Raw genomic sequence first — 20,989 nt, 5'->3', positions numbered from 1 at the left:
TTTTTTTGCCATGTCGTCAGAGGTAGAAACAAAGCCAAGACGAATTCTTGTAACTGGCGGATCTGGTCTGGTGGGTAAAGCCATCGAGAAGGTGGTCGCAGATGGAGAAGGACTTCAGGATGAAGAATGGATCTTTGTGGCGTCTAAAGACGCTGACCTAACGTGAGTCCCCAAATCACATTAATTTAAAGCAAGTATAGCTTTAATATTGCAGCTTTCTTAACACAAGACCCGGTGTGTTCTTCAGCTGCTGTGTACGAGATATTTTATGGGCTCTGTGCCTTTTTATACGTCTCTATTATCCCAATCTCAGTATTATAAATATTATTTTAAAATAATAGAAAAATATTTGCCTTCTACATTAATAAACCTTAAATACTAGCGCAGGAAGAGGCTCCACCAATCAGGAGCTTCTGATCTCAGTCTATTAGGTCTGCGCTTACCCATAATCCCCTGGTTTATTAGATACGTAGTCTATCCCCCTGCAGATCCACTACTCACATAGAATGAGTGGAACTGCTCAATAAGCTATAACATGGCTGCTATCGATTTCTATACAGCCTAGCTCTGTGTGCAGCCATTTCTCAAGCTGGTAACCTTGTACTCACATGGCTGAGAAGAGGAATTTCTGTCCAAATTGTGTCCGTGGCACATGGACTGGTTGGGTTTCTCTTGGATAGGAAAACAGCAATAATATAAGAAGGATCTAAAAAAATGTTCTCTTCAACAATAACCACTGTATGTGGAGAGGAATGCTCGTACGGCCAATGAATGGTTTTATTGAGGACAGAGTGAAGATGATGTCTCATTTCCCCACACAGGAATGCTGCAGATACCCGAGCCTTGTTTGAGAAGTACAAACCAACTCACGTCATCCACCTAGCGGCCATGGTGGGAGGCCTGTTCCGGAATATGAAATACAACCTAGATTTTCTGGTAAGGATATAGGAACACACACGGTGCTAACAAACAAACCGTGCTGTATACTCTCCAACTCAGTAAATCAATGTTAAAAGTCTCTAACGGCTGCTAAAGTAAGAAATGGCAAATATCCGTACAATGCATCGATCGCTGACCGGGACAGAACACTGCAAACACACAGCCACATATCAGAACACAGCCCGCTCCAAAATCCAATAATAATCTTTTTAATAATGTTATTAATTCTAATGTTTCAGAACCGGTGGAACGTAGAGGAAGACCAGTTATATTGTGTTATACTATAGTGATACTGCCCCTAGTTCTGCAGCCGATGAAAAAATTCACAAAAACGAAAAATTATTGTAATACATTTTTTTTAGTTATCGTAGAACACTTCTAGACAACATTAATGTACTGAAACGTGCTATAGCACATTTTATACTCGTTTTTAAAATATGTTCTTGGTGGTGAAGGGTTAAAGTATTGAAATATTGCAAAAAATGAACCATATTTACAATTATTAATAATTACTAATCTTCAAAATTTTAAAAAGTTGAATTATTTAAATTTTTCCCAATACCTTTAATATCCGCAGGAACGAGGGAGGTAAATCAATGTTTGTCTACATACACACTCACTTTCTGTGAACCTTTTTTTTCCCTCTTCTTTCTCTGAAATGTTACATGTTTCTTCTTCCGTTTAAAATGATATTGATAGTTTGGTGATAAAAAAATTTAATTTTATGTCTGTAATAAAGAATACATTGTGATCTCTTTGGATCGTTTAAATGTGCTATACTAACGATCAGATGTTCTGTCTGTGATTTCGCCATCTAGAGGAAAAACTTGCAAATTAACGACAATGTTCTGCATTCAGCCTATGAGACCGGCGTTCGGAAGGTGGTCTCGTGCCTCTCCACTTGCATCTTCCCAGACAAGACCACGTATCCCATTGATGAGACCATGGTAAGAGCTCCTCACCGGCACACTACAGATTCATACTTTTGTTTTTGTTTTTTTCTAAATCTATTTTTTTTTTTTCTTCAATTTAAACAAATGCAGAAAGAAATATAAATAAAAATACAGTTGACTAGAGGAAAAAACAAATAAAAGAGGAAATACAAGGAAAATATGTAACGGTGGCATGGGAAGAGCCCGGCTAATGGTAAATGAGTAGAACATTCCATTCTATATAGAGCCCGGCTAATGGTAAATGAGAAGGACATTCCATTCTATATAGAGCCCGACTAATGGTAAATGAGTAGGACATTCCATTCTATAGAGCTTGGCTAATGGTAAATGAGAAGGACATTCCATTCTATATAGAGCCCGACTAATGGTAAATGAGTAGGACATGCCATTCTATATAGAGCCCGGCTAATGGTAAATGAGTAGGACGTTCCATTCTATATAGAGCCCGGCTAATGGTAAATGAGTAGGACGTTCCATTCTATAGAGCCCGGCTAATGGTAAATGAGTAGGACATTCCGTTCTATAGAGCTTGGCTAATGGTAAATGAGAAGGACATTCCATTCTATAGAGCCCGGCTAATGGTAAATGAGTAGGACATTCCATTCTATATAGAGCCCGACTAATGGTAAATGAGTAGGACATTCCATTCTATATAGAGCCCGGCTAATGGTAAATGAGTAGGACATTCCATTCTATATAGAGCCCGGCTAATGCTAAATGAGAAGGACATTCCATTCTATATAGAGCCCGGCTAATGGTAAATGAGTAGGACATTCCATTCTATATAGAGCCCGGCTAATGCTAAATGAGTAGGACATTCCATTCTATATAGAGCCCGGCTAATGGTAAATGAGTAGGACGTTCCATTCTATATAGAGCCCGGCTAATGGTAAATGAGTAGGACGTTCCATTCTATAGAGCCCGGCTAATGGTAAATGAGTAGGACATGCCATTCTATAGAGCTTGGCTAATGGTAAATGAGTAGGACATTCCATTCTATATAGAGCCCGGCTAATGGTAAATGAGTAGGACATTCCATTCTATATAGAGCCCGGCTAATGCTAAATGAGAAGGACATTCCATTCTATAGTGCTTCACAGACAGGACAAGTGAAAAACGATCACCCATTTATATTGTGGATGAAAGTATATATGAATTATTAGGATATATCAATTGCAAAATAATTTAGATGAAAACAGCTGTCGGAGTGTATATGACAGGAAATAAAAATCAATACATAACGATCAGTAATTGTGAAATCTATTTTTAAATGCAATTTAGGTTAAGTTCCTAAAACTACAACATAACAGAGGAATTTGGCTATTTTGGCATAAAATTGTAAATTGATTTTCAATTCTTGACAATTCATTCTATAGTAAATGGCTCACAGACAGCCCTTCCTCCCAAGCAAGTACCAACACTAAGAAAGTGGTGGGTTTTGGATACTTACATAAAACACAAACATTGAGGTCATTTCCTTCCATCACTTTCTCTCTAATCTAATAAAACTGTACATCACGCTCTGTTTTCCAGATTCACAATGGAGCTCCACACAGCTCCAACTTTGGTTATTCCTACGCCAAGAGAATGATTGACGTACAGAACAGGTAAACGGAATCATCCGAACTAGTAAGCTGTGCTTCACATGTACAAACCAATAACACTGCTTTCTGAAACCGATTACAATGTTCATAGACGCTATATAAATCCATAGATAGATAGAAGCAGGGCTCGCTCTGTTTATACACTATATAAATCCATAGATAGATAGAAGCAGGGCTCGCTCTGTTTATACACTATATAAATCCATAGATAGAAGCAGGGCTCGCTCTGTTTATACACTATATAAATCCATAGATAGAAGCAGGGCTCGCTCTGTTTATACACTATATAAATCCATAGATAGATAGAAGCAGGACTCGCTCTGTGTATACACTATATAAATCCATAGATAGATAGAAGCAGGGCTCGCTCTGTTTATACACTATATAAATCCATAGATAGAAGCAGGGCTCGCTCTGTTTATACACTATATAAATCCATAGATAGATAGAAGCAGGGCTCGCTCTGTTTATACACTATATAAATCCATAGATAGATAGAAGCAGGGCTCGCTCTGTTTATACACTATATAAATCCATAGATAGATAGAAGCAGGGCTCGCTCTGTTTATACACTATATAAATCCATAGATAGATAGAAGCAGGGCTCGCTCTGTTTATACACTATATAAATCCATAGATAGATAGAAGCAGGGCTCGCTCTGTTTATACACTATATAAACCCATAGATAGATAGAAGCAGGGCTCGCTCTGTTTATACACTATATAAATCCATAGATAGATAGAAGCAGGGCTCGCTCTGTTTATACACTATATAAATCCATAGATAGATAGAAGCAGGGCTCGCTCTGTTTATACACTATATAAATCCATAGATAGATAGAAGCAGGGCTCGCTTTGTTTATACACTATATAAATCCATAGATAGATAGATAGAAGCAGGGCTCGCTCTGTTTATACACTATATAAATCCATAGATAGATAGAAGCAGGGCTCGCTCTGTTTATACACTATATAAATCCATAGATAGAAGCAGGGCTCGCTCTGTTTATACACTATATAAATCCATAGATAGAAGCAGGGCTCGCTCTGTTTATACACTATATAAATCCATAGATAGATAGATAGAAGCAGGGCTCGCTCTGTTTATACACTATATAAATCCATAGATAGATAGAAGCAGGACTCGCTCTGTGTATACACTATATAAATCCATAGATAGATAGAAGCAGGGCTCGCTCTGTTTATACACTATATAAATCCATAGATAGAAGCAGGGCTCGCTCTGTTTATACACTATATAAATCCATAGATAGATAGAAGCAGGGCTCGCTCTGTTTATACACTATATAAATCCATAGATAGATAGAAGCAGGGCTCGCTCTGTTTATACACTATATAAATCCATAGATAGATAGAAGCAGGGCTCGCTCTGTTTATACACTATATAAATCCATAGATAGATAGAAGCAGGGCTCGCTCTGTTTATACACTATATAAATCCATGGATAGATAGAAGCCGGGCTCGCTCTGATTATACACTATATAAATCCATACATAGATAGAAGCAGGGCTCGCTCTGTTTATACACTATATAAATCCATAGATAGATAGAAGCAGGGCTCGCTCTGTTTATACACTATATAAATCCATAGATAGATAGAAGCAGGGCTCGCTCTGTTTATACACTATATAAATCCATAGATAGATAGAAGCAGGACTCGCTCTGTTTATACACTATATAAATCCATAGATCGAAGCAGGGCTCGCTCTGTTTATACACTATATAAATCCATAGATAGATAGAAGCAGGGCTCGCTCTGTTTATACTCTATATAAATCCATAGATACATAGAAGCAGGGCTCGCTCTGTATATACACTATATAAATCCATAGAGAGATAGAAGCAGGGCTCGCTCTGTTTATACACTATATAAATCCATAGATAGATAGAAGCAGGGCTCGCTTTGTTTATACACTATATAAATCCATAGATAGAAGCAGGGCTCGCTTTGTTTATACACTATATAAATCCATAGATAGATAGAAGCAGGGCTAGCTCTGTTTATACACTATATAAATCCATAGATAGAAGCAGGGCTCGCTCTGTTTATACACTATATAAATCCATAGATAGATAGAAGCAGGGCTCGCTCTGTTTATACACTATATAAATCCATAGATAGATAGAAGCAGGGCTCGCTCTGTTTATACACTATATAAATCCATAGATAGATAGAAGCAGGGCTCGCTCTGTTTATACACTATATAAATCCATAGATAGATAGAAGCAGGGCTCGCTCTGTTTATACACTATATAAATCCATAGATAGATAGAAGCAGGGCTCGCTCTGTTTATACACTATATAAATCCATAGATAGATAGAAGCAGGGCTCGCTCTGTTTATACACTATATAAACCCATAGATAGATAGAAGCAGGGCTCGCTCTGTTTATACACTATATAAATCCATAGATAGATAGAAGCAGGGCTCGCTCTGTTTATACACTATATAAATCCATAGATAGATAGAAGCAGAGCTCGCTCTGTTTATACACTATATAAATCCATAGATAGATAGAAGCAGGGCTCGCTCTGTTTATACACTATATAAATCCATAGATAGATAGAAGCAGGGCTCGCTCTGTTTATACACTATATAAATCCATAGATAGATAGAAGCAGGGCTCGCTCTGTTTATACACTATATAAATCCATAGATAGATAGAAGCAGGGCTCGCTCTGTTTATACACTATATAAATCCATAGATAGATAGAAGCAGGGCTCGCTCTGTTTATACACTATATAAATCCATAGATAGATAGAAGCAGGGCTCGCTCTGTTTATACACTATATAAATCCATAGATAGATAGAAGCAGGGCTCGCTCTGTTTATACACTATATAAATCCATAGATAGATAGAAGCAGGGCTCGCTCTGTTTATACACTATATAAATCCATAGATAGATAGAAGCAGGGCTCGCTCTGTTTATACACTATATAAACCCATAGATAGATAGAAGCAGGGCTCGCTCTGTTTATACACTATATAAATCCATAGATAGATAGAAGCAGGGCTCGCTCTGTTTATACACTATATAAATCCATAGATAGATAGAAGCAGGGCTCGCTCTGTTTATACACTATATAAATCCATAGATAGATAGAAGCAGGGCTCGCTTTGTTTATACACTATATAAATCCATAGATAGATAGATAGATAGAAGCAGGGCTCGCTCTGTTTATACACTATATAAATCCATAGATAGATAGAAGCAGGGCTCGCTCTGTTTATACACTATATAAATCCATAGATAGAAGCAGGGCTCGCTCTGTTTATACACTATATAAATCCATAGATAGAAGCAGGGCTCGCTCTGTTTATACACTATATAAATCCATAGATAGATAGATAGAAGCAGGGCTCGCTCTGTTTATACACTATATAAATCCATAGATAGATAGATAGAAGCAGGACTCGCTCTGTGTATACACTATATAAATCCATAGATAGATAGAAGCAGGGCTCGCTCTGTTTATACACTATATAAATCCATAGATAGAAGCAGGGCTCGCTCTGTTTATACACTATATAAATCCATAGATAGAAGCAGGGCTCGCTCTGTTTATACACTATATAAATCCATAGATAGATAGAAGCAGGGCTCGCTCTGTTTATACACTATATAAATCCATAGATAGATAGAAGTAGGACTCGCTCTGTGTATACACTATATAAATCCATAGATAGAAGCAGGGCTCGCTCTGTTTATACATTATATAAATCCATAGATAGAAGCAGGGCTCGCTCTGTTTATACACTATATAAATCCATGGATAGATAGAAGCAGGGCTCGCTCTGTTTATACACTATATAAATCCATAGATAGATAGAAGCAGGGCTCGCTCTGTTTATACACTATATAAATCCATGGATAGATAGAAGCAGGGCTCGCTCTGTTTATACACTATATAAATCCATAGATAGATAGAAGCAGGGCTCGCTCTGTTTATACACTATATAAATCCATAGATAGATAGAAGCAGGGCTCGCTCTGTTTATACACTATATAAATCCATAGATAGATAGAAGCAGGGCTCGCTCTGTTTATACACTATATAAATCCATAGATAGATAGAAGCAGGGCTCGCTCTGTTTATACACTATATAAATCCATAGATAGATAGAAGCAGGGCTCGCTCTGTTTATACACTATATAAATCCATAGATAGATAGATAGAAGCAGGGCTCGCTCTGTTTATACACTATATAAATCCATAGATAGATAGATAGAAGCAGGGCTCGCTCTGTTTATACACTATATAAATCCATAGATAGATAGATAGAAGCAGGGCTCGCTCTGTTTATACACTATATAAATCCATAGATAGAAGCAGGGCTCGCTCTGTTTATACACTATATAAATCCATAGATAGATGGAAGCAGGGCTCGCTCTGTTTATATACTATATAAATCCATAGATAGATAGATAGATAGAAGCAGGGCTCGCTCTGTTTATACACTATATAAATCCATAGATAGATAGATAGAAGCAGGGCTCGCTCTGTTTATACACTATATGAATCCATAGATAGATAGATAGAAGCAGGGCTCGCTCTGTTTATACACTATATAAATCCATAGATAGATAGAAGCAGGGCTCGCTCTGTTTATACACTATATAAATCCATAGATAGATAGAAGCAGGACTAGCTTTGTGTATACACTATATAAATCCATAGATAGAAGCAGGGCTCGCTCTGTTTATACACTATATAAATCCATAGATAGATAGAAGCAGGACTCGCTCTGTTTATACACTATATAAATCCATAGATAGATAGATAGAAGCAGGGCTCGCTCTGTTTATACACTATATAAATCCATAGATAGATAGAAGCAGGACTCGCTCTGTGTATACACTATATAAATCCATAGATAGAAGCAGGGCTCGCTCTGTTTATACACTATATAAATCCATAGATAGATAGAAGCAGGACTCGCTCTGTGTATACACTATATAAATCCATAGATAGAAGCAGGGCTCGCTCTGTTTATACACTATATAAATCCATAGATAGAAGCAGGGCTCGCTCTGTTTATACACTATATAAATCCATAGATAGATAGAAGCAGGGCTCGCTCTGTTTATACACTATATAAATCCATGGATAGATAGAAGCAGGGCTCGCTCTGTTTATACACTATATAAATCCATAGATAGATAGAAGCAGGGCTCGCTCTGTTTATACACTATATAAATCCATAGATAGATAGAAGCAGGGCTCGCTCTGTTTATACACTATATAAATCCATAGATAGAAGCAGGGCTCGCTCTGTTGATACACTATATAAATCCATAGATAGATAGAAGCAGGGCTCGCTCTGTTTATACACTATATAAATCCATAGATAGATAGATAGAAGCAGGGCTCGCTCTGTTTATACACTATATAAATCCATAGATAGATAGAAGCAGGGCTCGCTCTGTTTATACACTATATAAATCCATAGATAGATAGAAGCAGGGCTCGCTCTGTTTATACACTATATAAATCCATAGATAGATAGAAGCAGGGCTCGCTCTGTTTATACACTATATAAATCCATAGATAGATAGAAGCAGGGCTCGCTCTGTTTATACACTATATAAATCCATAGATAGATAGATAGATAGAAGCAGGGCTCGCTCTGTTTATACACTATATAAATCCATAGATAGATAGAAGCAGGGCTCGCTCTGTTTATACACTATATAAATCCATAGTTAGATAGAAGCAAGGCTCGCTCTGTTTATACACTATATAAATCCATAGATAGATAGAAGCAGGGCTCGCTCTGTTTATACACTATATAAATCCATAGATAGATAGAAGCAGGGCTCGCTCTGTTTATACACTATATAAATCCATAGATAGATAGATAGATAGAAGCAGGGCTCGCTCTGTTTATACACTATATAAATCCATAGATAGATAGAAGCAGGGCTCACTCTGTTTATACACTATATAAATCCATAGATAGATAGAAGCAGGGCTCGCTCTGTTTATAGACTATATAAATCCATAGATAGAAGCAGGGCTCGCTCTGTTTATACACTATATAAATCCATAGATAGATAGAAGCAGGGCTCGCTCTGTTTATACACTATATAAATCCATAGATAGATAGAAGCAGGGCTCGCTCTGTTTATACACTATATAAATCCATAGATGGATAGAAGCAGGGCTCGCTCTGTTTATACACTATATAAATCCGTAGATAGATAGAAGCAGGGCTCGCTCTGTTTATATACTATATAAATCCATAGATAGATAGAAGCAGGGCTCGCTCTGTTTATACACTATATAAATCCATAGATAGAAGCAGGGCTCGCTCTGTTTATACACTATATAAATCCATAGATAGATAGAAGCAGGGCTCGCTCTGTTTATACACTATATAAATCCATAGATAGATAGAAGCAGGACTCGCTCTGTTTATACACTATATAAATCCGTAGATAGATAGAAGCAGGGCTCGCTCTGTTTATACACTATATAAATCCATAGATAGATAGAAGCAGGGCTTGCTCTGTTTATACACTATATAAATCCATAGATAGATAGAAGCAGGGCTTGCTCTGTTTATACACTATATAAATCCGTAGATAGATAGAAGCAGGGCTCGCTCTGTTTATACACTATATAAATCCATAGATAGATAGAAGCAGGGCTCGCTCTGTTTATACACTATATAAATCCATAGATAGATAGAAGCAAGGATCGCTCTGTTTATACACTATATAAATCCATAGTTAGGAGCAGGGCTCGCTCTGTTTATACACTATATAAATCCATAGATAGATAGAAGCAGGGCTCACTCTGTTTATACACTATATAAATCCATAGTTAGATAGAAGCAAGGCTCGCTCTGTTTATACACTATATAATCCATAGATAGATAGAAGCAGGGCTCGCTCTGTTTATACACTATATAAATCCATAGATAGATAGAAGCAGGGCTCGCTCTGTTTATACACTATATAAATCGATAGATAGATAGATAGATAGATAGAAGCAGGGCTCGCTCTGTTTATACACTATATAAATCCATAGATAGAAGCAGGGCTCGCTCTGTTTATACACTATATAAATCCATAGATAGATAGATAGAAGCAGGGCTCGCTCTGTTTATACACTATATAAATCCATAGATAGATAGATAGAAGCTGGGCTCGCTCTGTTTATACACTATATAAATCCATAGATAGATAGATAGAAGCAGGGCTCGCTCTGTTTATACACTATATAAATCCCTAGATAGAAGCTGGGCTCGCTCTGTTTATACACTATATCAATCCCTAGATAGAAGCAGGGCTCGCTCTGTTTATACACTATATAAATCCATAGATAGATAGATAGAAGCAGGGCTCGCTCTGTTTATACACTATATAAATCCATAGATAGAAGCAGGGCTCGCTCTGTTTATACACTATATAAATCCATAGATAGATAGATAGAAGCAGGGCTCGCTCTGTTTATACACTATATAAATCCATAGATAGATAGATAGAAGCAGGGCTCGCTCTGTTTATACACTATATCAATCCCTAGATAGAAGCAGGGCTCGCTCTGTTTATACACTATATAAATCCCTAGATAGAAGCAGGGCTCGCTCTGTTTATACACTATATAAATCCATCGATAGATAGAAGCAGAGCTCGCTCTGTTTATACACTATATAAATCCATAGATAGATAGAAGCAGGGCTCGCTCTGTTTATACACTATATAAATCCATAGATAGAAGCAGGGCTCGCTCTGTTTATACACTATATAAACCCATAGAGAGATAGAAGCAGGGCTCGCTCTGTTTATACACTATATAAATCCATAGATAGATAGAAGCAGGGCTCGCTCTGTTTATACACTATATAAATCCATAGAAAGATAGAAGCAGGGCTCGCTCTGTTTATACACTATATAAATCCATAGATAGAAGCAGGGCTCGCTCTGTTTATACACTATATAAATCCATAGATAGATAGAAGCAGGGCTCGCTCTGTTTATACACTATATAAATCGATAGATAGATAGATAGATAGATAGAAGCAGGGCTCGCTCTGTTTATACACTATATAAATCCATAGATAGATAGATAGATAGAAGCAGGGCTCGCTCTGTTTATACACTATATAAATCCATAGATAGATAGATAGATAGAAGCAGGGCTCGCTCTGTTTATACACTATATAAACCCATAGATAGAAGCAGGGCTAGCTCTGTTTATACACTATATAAATCCATAGATAGAAGCAGGGCTCGCTCTGTTTATACACTATATAAATCCATAGATAGATAGAAGCAGGGCTCGCTCTGTTTATACACTATATAAATCCATAGATAGATAGAAGCAGGGCTCGCTCTGTTTATACACTATATAAATCCATAGATAGATAGAAGCAGGGCTCGCTCTGTTTATACACTATATAAATCCATAGATAGATAGAAGCAGGGCTCGCTCTGTTTATACACTATATAAATCCATAGATAGATAGAAGCAGGGCTCGCTCTGTTTATACACTATATAAATCCATAGATAGATAGAAGCAGGGCTCGCTCTGTTTATACACTATATAAACCCATAGATAGATAGAAGCAGGGCTCGCTCTGTTTATACACTATATAAATCCATAGATAGATAGAAGCAGGGCTCGCTCTGTTTATACACTATATAAATCCATAGATAGATAGAAGCAGAGCTCGCTCTGTTTATACACTATATAAATCCATAGATAGATAGAAGCAGGGCTCGCTCTGTTTATACACTATATAAATCCATAGATAGATAGAAGCAGGGCTCGCTCTGTTTATACACTATATAAATCCATAGATAGATAGAAGCAGGGCTCGCTCTGTTTATACACTATATAAATCCATAGATAGATAGAAGCAGGGCTCGCTCTGTTTATACACTATATAAATCCATAGATAGATAGAAGCAGGGCTCGCTCTGTTTATACACTATATAAATCCATAGATAGATAGAAGCAGGGCTCGCTCTGTTTATACACTATATAAATCCATAGATAGATAGAAGCAGGGCTCGCTCTGTTTATACACTATATAAATCCATAGATAGATAGAAGCAGGGCTCGCTCTGTTTATACACTATATAAACCCATAGATAGATAGAAGCAGGGCTCGCTCTGTTTATACACTATATAAATCCATAGATAGATAGAAGCAGGGCTCGCTCTGTTTATACACTATATAAATCCATAGATAGATAGAAGCAGGGCTCGCTCTGTTTATACACTATATAAATCCATAGATAGATAGAAGCAGGGCTCGCTCTGTTTATACACTATATAAATCCATAGATAGATAGAAGCAGGGCTCGCTCTGTTTATACACTATATAAATCCATAGATAGAAGCAGGGCTCGCTCTGTTTATACACTATATAAATCCATAGATAGAAGCAGGGCTCGCTCTGTTTATACACTATATAAATCCATAGATAGATAGATAGAAGCAGGGCTCGCTCTGTTTATACACTATATAAATCCATAGATAGATAGATAGAAGCAGGACTCGCTCTGTGTATACACTATATAAATCCATAGATAGATAGAAGCAGGGCTCGCTCTGTTTATACACTATATAAATCCATAGATAGAAGCAGGGCTCGCTCTGTTTATACACTATATAAATCCATAGATAGATAGAAGCAGGGCTCGCTCTGTTTATACACTATATAAATCCATAGATAGATAGAAGTAGGACTCGCTCTGTGTATACACTATATAAATCCATAGATAGAAGCAGGGCTCGCTCTGTTTATACATTATATAAATCCATAGATAGAAGCAGGGCTCGCTCTGTTTATACACTATATAAATCCATGGATAGATAGAAGCAGGGCTCGCTCTGTTTATACACTATATAAATCCATGGATAGATAGAAGCAGGGCTCGCTCTGTTTATACACTATATAAATCCATAGATAGATAGAAGCAGGGCTCGCTCTGTTTATACACTATATAAATCCATGGATAGATAGAAGCAGGGCTCGCTCTGTTTATACACTATATAAATCCATAGATAGATAGAAGCAGGGCTCGCTCTGTTTATACACTATATAAATCCATAGATAGATAGAAGCAGGGCTCGCTCTGTTTATACACTATATAAATCCATAGATAGATAGAAGCAGGGCTCGCTCTGTTTATACACTATATAAATCCATAGATAGATAGAAGCAGGGCTCGCTCTGTTTATACACTATATAAATCCATAGATAGATAGAAGCAGGGCTCGCTCTGTTTATACACTATATAAATCCATAGATAGATAGATAGAAGCAGGGCTCGCTCTGTTTATACACTATATAAATCCATAGATAGATAGATAGAAGCAGGGCTCGCTCTGTTTATACACTATATAAATCCATAGATAGAAGCAGGGCTCGCTCTGTTTATACACTATATAAATCCATAGATAGATGGAAGCAGGGCTCGCTCTGTTTATATACTATATAAATCCATAGATAGATAGATAGAAGCAGGGCTCGCTCTGTTTATACACTATATAAATCCATAGATAGATAGATAGATAGAAGCAGGGCTCGCTCTGTTTATACACTATATAAATCCATAGATAGATAGATAGATAGAAGCAGGGCTCGCTCTGTTTATACACTATATAAATCCATAGATAGATAGATAGAAGCAGGGCTCGCTCTGTTTATACACTATATGAATCCATAGATAGATAGATAGAAGCAGGGCTCGCTCTGTTTATACACTATATAAATCCATAGATAGATAGAAGCAGGGCTCGCTCTGTTTATACACTATATAAATCCATAGATAGATAGAAGCAGGACTAGCTTTGTGTATACACTATATAAATCCATAGATAGAAGCAGGGCTCGCTCTGTTTATACACTATATAAATCCATAGATAGATAGAAGCAGGACTCGCTCTGTTTATACACTATATAAATCCATAGATAGATAGATAGAAGCAGGGCTCGCTCTGTTTATACACTATATAAATCCATAGATAGATAGAAGCAGGACTCGCTCTGTGTATACACTATATAAATCCATAGATAGAAGCAGGGCTCGCTCTGTTTATACACTATATAAATCCATAGATAGATAGAAGCAGGACTCGCTCTGTGTATACACTATATAAATCCATAGATAGAAGCAGGGCTCGCTCTGTTTATACACTATATAAATCCATAGATAGAAGCAGGGCTCGCTCTGTTTATACACTATATAAATCCATAGATAGATAGAAGCAGGGCTCGCTCTGTTTATACACTATATAAATCCATGGATAGATAGAAGCAGGGCTCGCTCTGTTTATACACTATATAAATCCATAGATAGATAGAAGCAGGGCTCGCTCTGTTTATACACTATATAAATCCATAGATAGATAGAAGCAGGGCTCGCTCTGTTTATACACTATATAAATCCATAGATAGAAGCAGGGCTCGCTCTGTTGATACACTATATAAATCCATAGATAGATAGAAGCAGGGCTCGCTCTGTTTATACACTATATAAATCCATAGATAGATAGATAGAAGCAGGGCTCGCTCTGTTTATACACTATATAAATCCATAGATAGATAGAAGCAGGGCTCGCTCTGTTTATACACTATATAAATCCATAGATAGATAGAAGCAGGGCTCGCTCTGTTTATACACTATATAAATCCATAGATAGATAGAAGCAGGGCTCGCTCTGTTTATACACTATATAAATCCATAGATAGATAGAAGCAGGGCTCGCTCTGTTTATACACTATATAAATCCATAGATAGATAGATAGATAGAAGCAGGGCTCGCTCTGTTTATACACTATATAAATCCATAGATAGATAGAAGCAGGGCTCGCTCTGTTTATACACTATATAAATCCATAGTTAGATAGAAGCAAGGCTCGCTCTGTTTATACACTATATAAATCCATAGATAGATAGAAGCAGGGCTCGCTCTGTTTATACACTATATAAATCCATAGATAGATAGAAGCAGGGCTCGCTCTGTTTATACACTATATAAATCCATAGATAGATAGATAGATAGAAGCAGGGCTCGCTCTGTTTATACACTATATAAATCCATAGATAGATAGAAGCAGGGCTCACTCTGTTTATACACTATATAAATCCATAGATAGATAGAAGCAGGGCTCGCTCTGTTTATAGACTATATAAATCCATAGATAGAAGCAGGGCTCGCTCTGTTTATACACTATATAAATCCATAGATAGATAGAAGCAGGGCTCGCTCTGTTTATACACTATATAAATCCATAGATAGATAGAAGCAGGGCTCGCTCTGTTTATACACTATATAAATCCATAGATGGATAGAAGCAGGGCTCGCTCTGTTTATACACTATATAAATCCGTAGATAGATAGAAGCAGGGCTCGCTCTGTTTATATACTATATAAATCCATAGATAGATAGAAGCAGGGCTCGCTCTGTTTATACACTATATAAATCCATAGATAGAAGCAGGGCTCGCTCTGTTTATACACTATATAAATCCATAGATAGATAGAAGCAGGGCTCGCTCTGTTTATACACTATATAAATCCATAGATAGATAGAAGCAGGACTCGCTCTGTTTATACACTATATAAATCCGTAGATAGATAGAAGCAGGGCTCGCTCTGTTTATACACTATATAAATCCATAGATAGATAGAAGCAGGGCTTGCTCTGTTTATACACTATATAAATCCATAGATAGATAGAAGCAGGGCTTGCTCTGTTTATACACTATATAAATCCGTAGATAGATAGAAGCAGGGCTCGCTCTGTTTATACACTATATAAATCCATAGATAGATAGAAGCAGGGCTCGCTCTGTTTATACACTATATAAATCCATAGATAGATAGAAGCAAGGATCGCTCTGTTTATACACTATATAAATCCATAGTTAGGAGCAGGGCTCGCTCTGTTTATACACTATATAAATCCATAGATAGATAGAAGCAGGGCTCACTCTGTTTATACACTATATAAATCCATAGTTAGATAGAAGCAAGGCTCGCTCTGTTTATACACTATATAATCCATAGATAGATAGAAGCAGGGCTCGCTCTGTTTATACACTATATAAATCCATAGATAGATAGAAGCAGGGCTCGCTCTGTTTATACACTATATAAATCCATAGATAGATAGATAGATAGATAGAAGCAGGGCTCGCTCTGTTTATACACTATATAAATCCATAGATAGAAGCAGGGCTCGCTCTGTTTATACACTATATAAATCCATAGATAGATAGATAGAAGCAGGGCTCGCTCTGTTTATACACTATATAAATCCATAGATAGATAGATAGAAGCTGGGCTCGCTCTGTTTATACACTATATAAATCCATAGATAGATAGATAGAAGCAGGGCTCGCTCTGTTTATACACTATATAAATCCCTAGATAGAAGCTGGGCTCGCTCTGTTTATACACTATATCAATCCCTAGATAGAAGCAGGGCTCGCTCTGTTTATACACTATATAAATCCATAGATAGATAGATAGAAGCAGGGCTCGCTCTGTTTATACACTATATAAATCCATAGATAGAAGCAGGGCTCGCTCTGTTTATACACTATATAAATCCATAGATAGATAGATAGAAGCAGGGCTCGCTCTGTTTATACACTATATAAATCCATAGATAGATAGATAGAAGCAGGGCTCGCTCTGTTTATACACTATATCAATCCCTAGATAGAAGCAGGGCTCGCTCTGTTTATACACTATATAAATCCCTAGATAGAAGCAGGGCTCGCTCTGTTTATACACTATATAAATCCATCGATAGATAGAAGCAGAGCTCGCTCTGTTTATACACTATATAAATCCATAGATAGATAGAAGCAGGGCTCGCTCTGTTTATACACTATATAAATCCATAGATAGAAGCAGGGCTCGCTCTGTTTATACACTATATAAACCCATAGAGAGATAGAAGCAGGGCTCGCTCTGTTTATACACTATATAAATCCATAGATAGATAGAAGCAGGGCTCGCTCTGTTTATACACTATATAAATCCATAGAAAGATAGAAGCAGGGCTCGCTCTGTTTATACACTATATAAATCCATAGATAGAAGCAGGGCTCGCTCTGTTTATACACTATATAAATCCATAGATAGATAGAAGCAGGGCTCGCTCTGTTTATACACTATATAAATCGATAGATAGATAGATAGATAGATAGATAGAAGCAGGGCTCGCTCTGTTTATACACTATATAAATCCATAGATAGATAGATAGATAGAAGCAGGGCTCGCTCTGTTTATACACTATATAAATCCATAGATAGATAGATAGATAGAAGCAGGGCTCGCTCTGTTTATACACTATATAAATCCATAGATAGATAGATAGATAGAAGCAGGGCTCGCTCTGTTTATACACTATATAAATCCATAGATAGATAGATAGATAGAAGCAGGGCTCGCTCTGTTTATACACTATATAAATCCATAGATAGATAGATAGATAGAAGCAGGGCTCGCTCTGTTTATACACTATATAAATCCATAGATAGATAGAAGCAGGGCTCGCTCTGTTTATACACTATATAAATCCATAGATAGATAGAAGCAGGGCTCGCTCTGTTTATACACTATATAAATCCATAGATAGATAAAAGCAGGGCTCGCTCTGTTTATACACTATATAAATCCATAGATAGATAGATAGATAGATAGATAGAAGCAGGGCTCGCTCTGTTTATATACTATATAAATCCATAGATAGAAGCAGGGCTCGCTCTGTTTATACACTATATAAATCCATAGATAGAAGCAGGGCTCGCTCTGTTTATACACTATATAAATCCATAGATAGATAGAAGCAGGGCTCGCTCTGTTTATACACTATATAAATCCATAGATAGATAGAAGCAGGGCTCGCTCTGTTTATACACTATATAAACCCATAGATAGAAGCAGGGCTCGCTCTGTTTATACACTATATAAATCCATAGATAGATAGAAGCAGGGCTCGCTCTGTTTATACACTATATAAATCCATAGATAGATAGAAGCAGGGCTCGCTCTGTTTATACACTATATAAACCCATAGATAGAAGCAGGGCTCGCTCTGTTTATACACTATATAAATCCATAGATAGATAGAAGCAGGGCTCGCTCTGTTTATACACTATATAAATCCATAGATAGATAGAAGCAGGGCTCGCTCTGTTTATACACTATATAAATCCATAGATAGATAGAAGCAGGGCTCGCTCTGTTTATACACTATATAAATCCATAGATAGATAGAAGCAGGGCTCGCTCTGTTTATACACTATATAAATCCATAGATAGAAGCTGGGCTCGCTCTGTTTATACACTATATAAATCCATAGATGGATAGAAGCAGGGCTCGCTCTGTTTATACACTATATAAATCCATAGATAGATAGAAGCAGGGCTCGCTCTGTTTATACACTATATAAATCCATAGATAGATAGAAGCAGGGCTCGCTCTCCCCATGCCTCCCTTTACTCTATATTGTAAAAAAAGACCCCCAATCCAAATCCAATAAAGGGGGACCTAGCACAGGGCCCTGATGCCCCCATGGTGAGGCACCTATTATATTTAACAAGATGGAGACATCTACTGGCATGAAACTTGGACATTCTGTTTGGATGAAATTTGGTCAATTCGCCGGCGCCCTAGTCTAAATTAGAGGATGTTCGGAAATGGCAAATGGTGTTCACCCGAGAACGTGGATTATGGTGAGTATTGTGGGAAAACTTTATTTGGCGTAGGAAATGGAGCTGACTTAAAGCTCTCCGTTGTGTCAGAGAAAGTCAGGCTTGGGGAAAAAAACACAAGACAAAGTAGTCCATACTTCATCTTATGTTTTAAAAAAAAAAAAGTATATTGAGGAAAAGAAAAATAGATTCCGAGGGAGGGAGAGAAAAGGAAGCGATGGGGAAAAGGGAGGTTTGGCGTGACAGTGCCGCTTTAGATATTAAATGTAAAGATGTCTTAATGTATGACTTTTTTTTGGTAAATTTTAATTTGGAATAAGGACAGCTATCATCATTTTTATTTTTTAAAGTTTATTACATTTAAACGTAATATCTGAAAATGCCATTTTACCTGGCTGAGCGGCCATGTTGGATTAGACTCTATTGTTATCTGACCAACTGCTGCTCAACCTAACTTGCTGCCGCTGTGATTGCTCTGTGTGAACCGGCAAAGGCAGCAAGTTAGGTTGAGCAGCAGTTGGTTAGATAACAGTAAACCAGGCTGACCCAACATGGCCGCTCAGCCAGGTTAAAAAATATCAGTTTCATTAAATGTAATAAACTTAAAAAAAAAAAATGAAAAGTAAATATTTGATGTCAGTTGTCCTTTAATTCTTTCTATTGGACCCATTGCGAACTTACGTTTAGTACATACGCTCCTTCATTGATGGTAACTTTGTATTTGTGTTAACCCTATCCCTGCCGCTGCAGGCATGCATGGTATATACACGTTCTGTGTGCAATAAACCTTGTATTGATAATGGGGTCCCTTTCACCTCCCCCCCCCAGTTCACTATCTGCGGGTTTCTCATTGTGCAGGGCTTATCATGAACAGCACGGCTGCACGTTCACCTCTGTCATTCCAACCAATGTGTTTGGGCCTCACGATAACTTTAACATCGAAGACGGACATGTGTTGCCAGGACTTATTCATAAGGTTTATCTCGCTAAATGTAAGTATTTATCGGCTCGGATATACTCTCACCTCCCGCAGTGAGTGAAAGTGCGCAGTGATTAGACCAGATATTTAAACCTAAGTTTATTTAATATGTTTGATATTTTATTCTGTCAGTTTAAAGGGGAACAATCACTTTCCAGGATATTTAATATTATGTTTACGTATTCCTTTATTTAACTGATATATGTGTGAGGTATGAAAAAGAAAGTTACATTTAAAAATCCACATCTCTCTATCCTGTAACTGGGCGCCTCCATCTTAGCTCCCTGTCAATCATTGTTATAAGCTCCGCCCTTTACGCCTGGCAGTCAGTATAGAGAGAGCCTCCTCCATCTTAGCTCCCTGTCAATCATTGTTATAAGCTCCGCCCTTTACGCCTGGCAGTCAGTATAGAGAGAGCCTCCTCCATCTTAGCTCCCTGTCAATCATTGTTCTAAGCTCCGCCCTTTACACCTGGCAGTCAGTATAGAGAGAGCCACCTCCATCTTAGCTCCCTGTCAATCATTGTTATAAGCTCCGCCCTTTACACCTGGCAGTCAGCATAGAGAGAGCCACCTCCACCTTAGCTCCCTGTCAATTATTGTTATAAGCTCCGCCCTTTACACCTGGCAGTCAGTGTAGAGAGAGCAACCTCCATCTTAGCTCCCTGTCAATCATTGTTCTAAGCTCCGCCCTTTACACCTGGCAGTCAGTATAGAGAGAGCCACCTCCATCTTAGCTCCCTGTCAATCATTGTTATAAGCTCCGCCCTTTACACCTGGCAGTCAGTATAGA

The 20,989-nt window shown here is 37.5% G+C and overlaps 1 protein-coding gene across 1 annotated transcript in view; it reads left to right on the top strand.

The window, feature by feature from the left end:
* GFUS (GDP-L-fucose synthase) overlaps window positions 1–20,989 on the top strand; it is a 35,244-nt gene continuing 14,255 nt past the window's right edge. The window contains exons 1-5 of the mRNA XM_063450979.1: window positions 1–162; window positions 822–936; window positions 1,758–1,886; window positions 3,426–3,499; window positions 20,077–20,210. Coding sequence (XP_063307049.1) covers window positions 11–162; window positions 822–936; window positions 1,758–1,886; window positions 3,426–3,499; window positions 20,077–20,210 — 604 coding nt within the window. The 5' untranslated portion in view covers window positions 1–10. The remainder of the gene's footprint in view (window positions 163–821; window positions 937–1,757; window positions 1,887–3,425; window positions 3,500–20,076; window positions 20,211–20,989) is intronic.

This window comes from Pelobates fuscus, chromosome 4, assembly GCF_036172605.1.
Source record: "Pelobates fuscus isolate aPelFus1 chromosome 4, aPelFus1.pri, whole genome shotgun sequence".
Taxonomy (NCBI): domain Eukaryota; kingdom Metazoa; phylum Chordata; class Amphibia; order Anura; family Pelobatidae; genus Pelobates; species Pelobates fuscus.
This window is presented reverse-complemented; position numbering and strand designations above follow the sequence as displayed.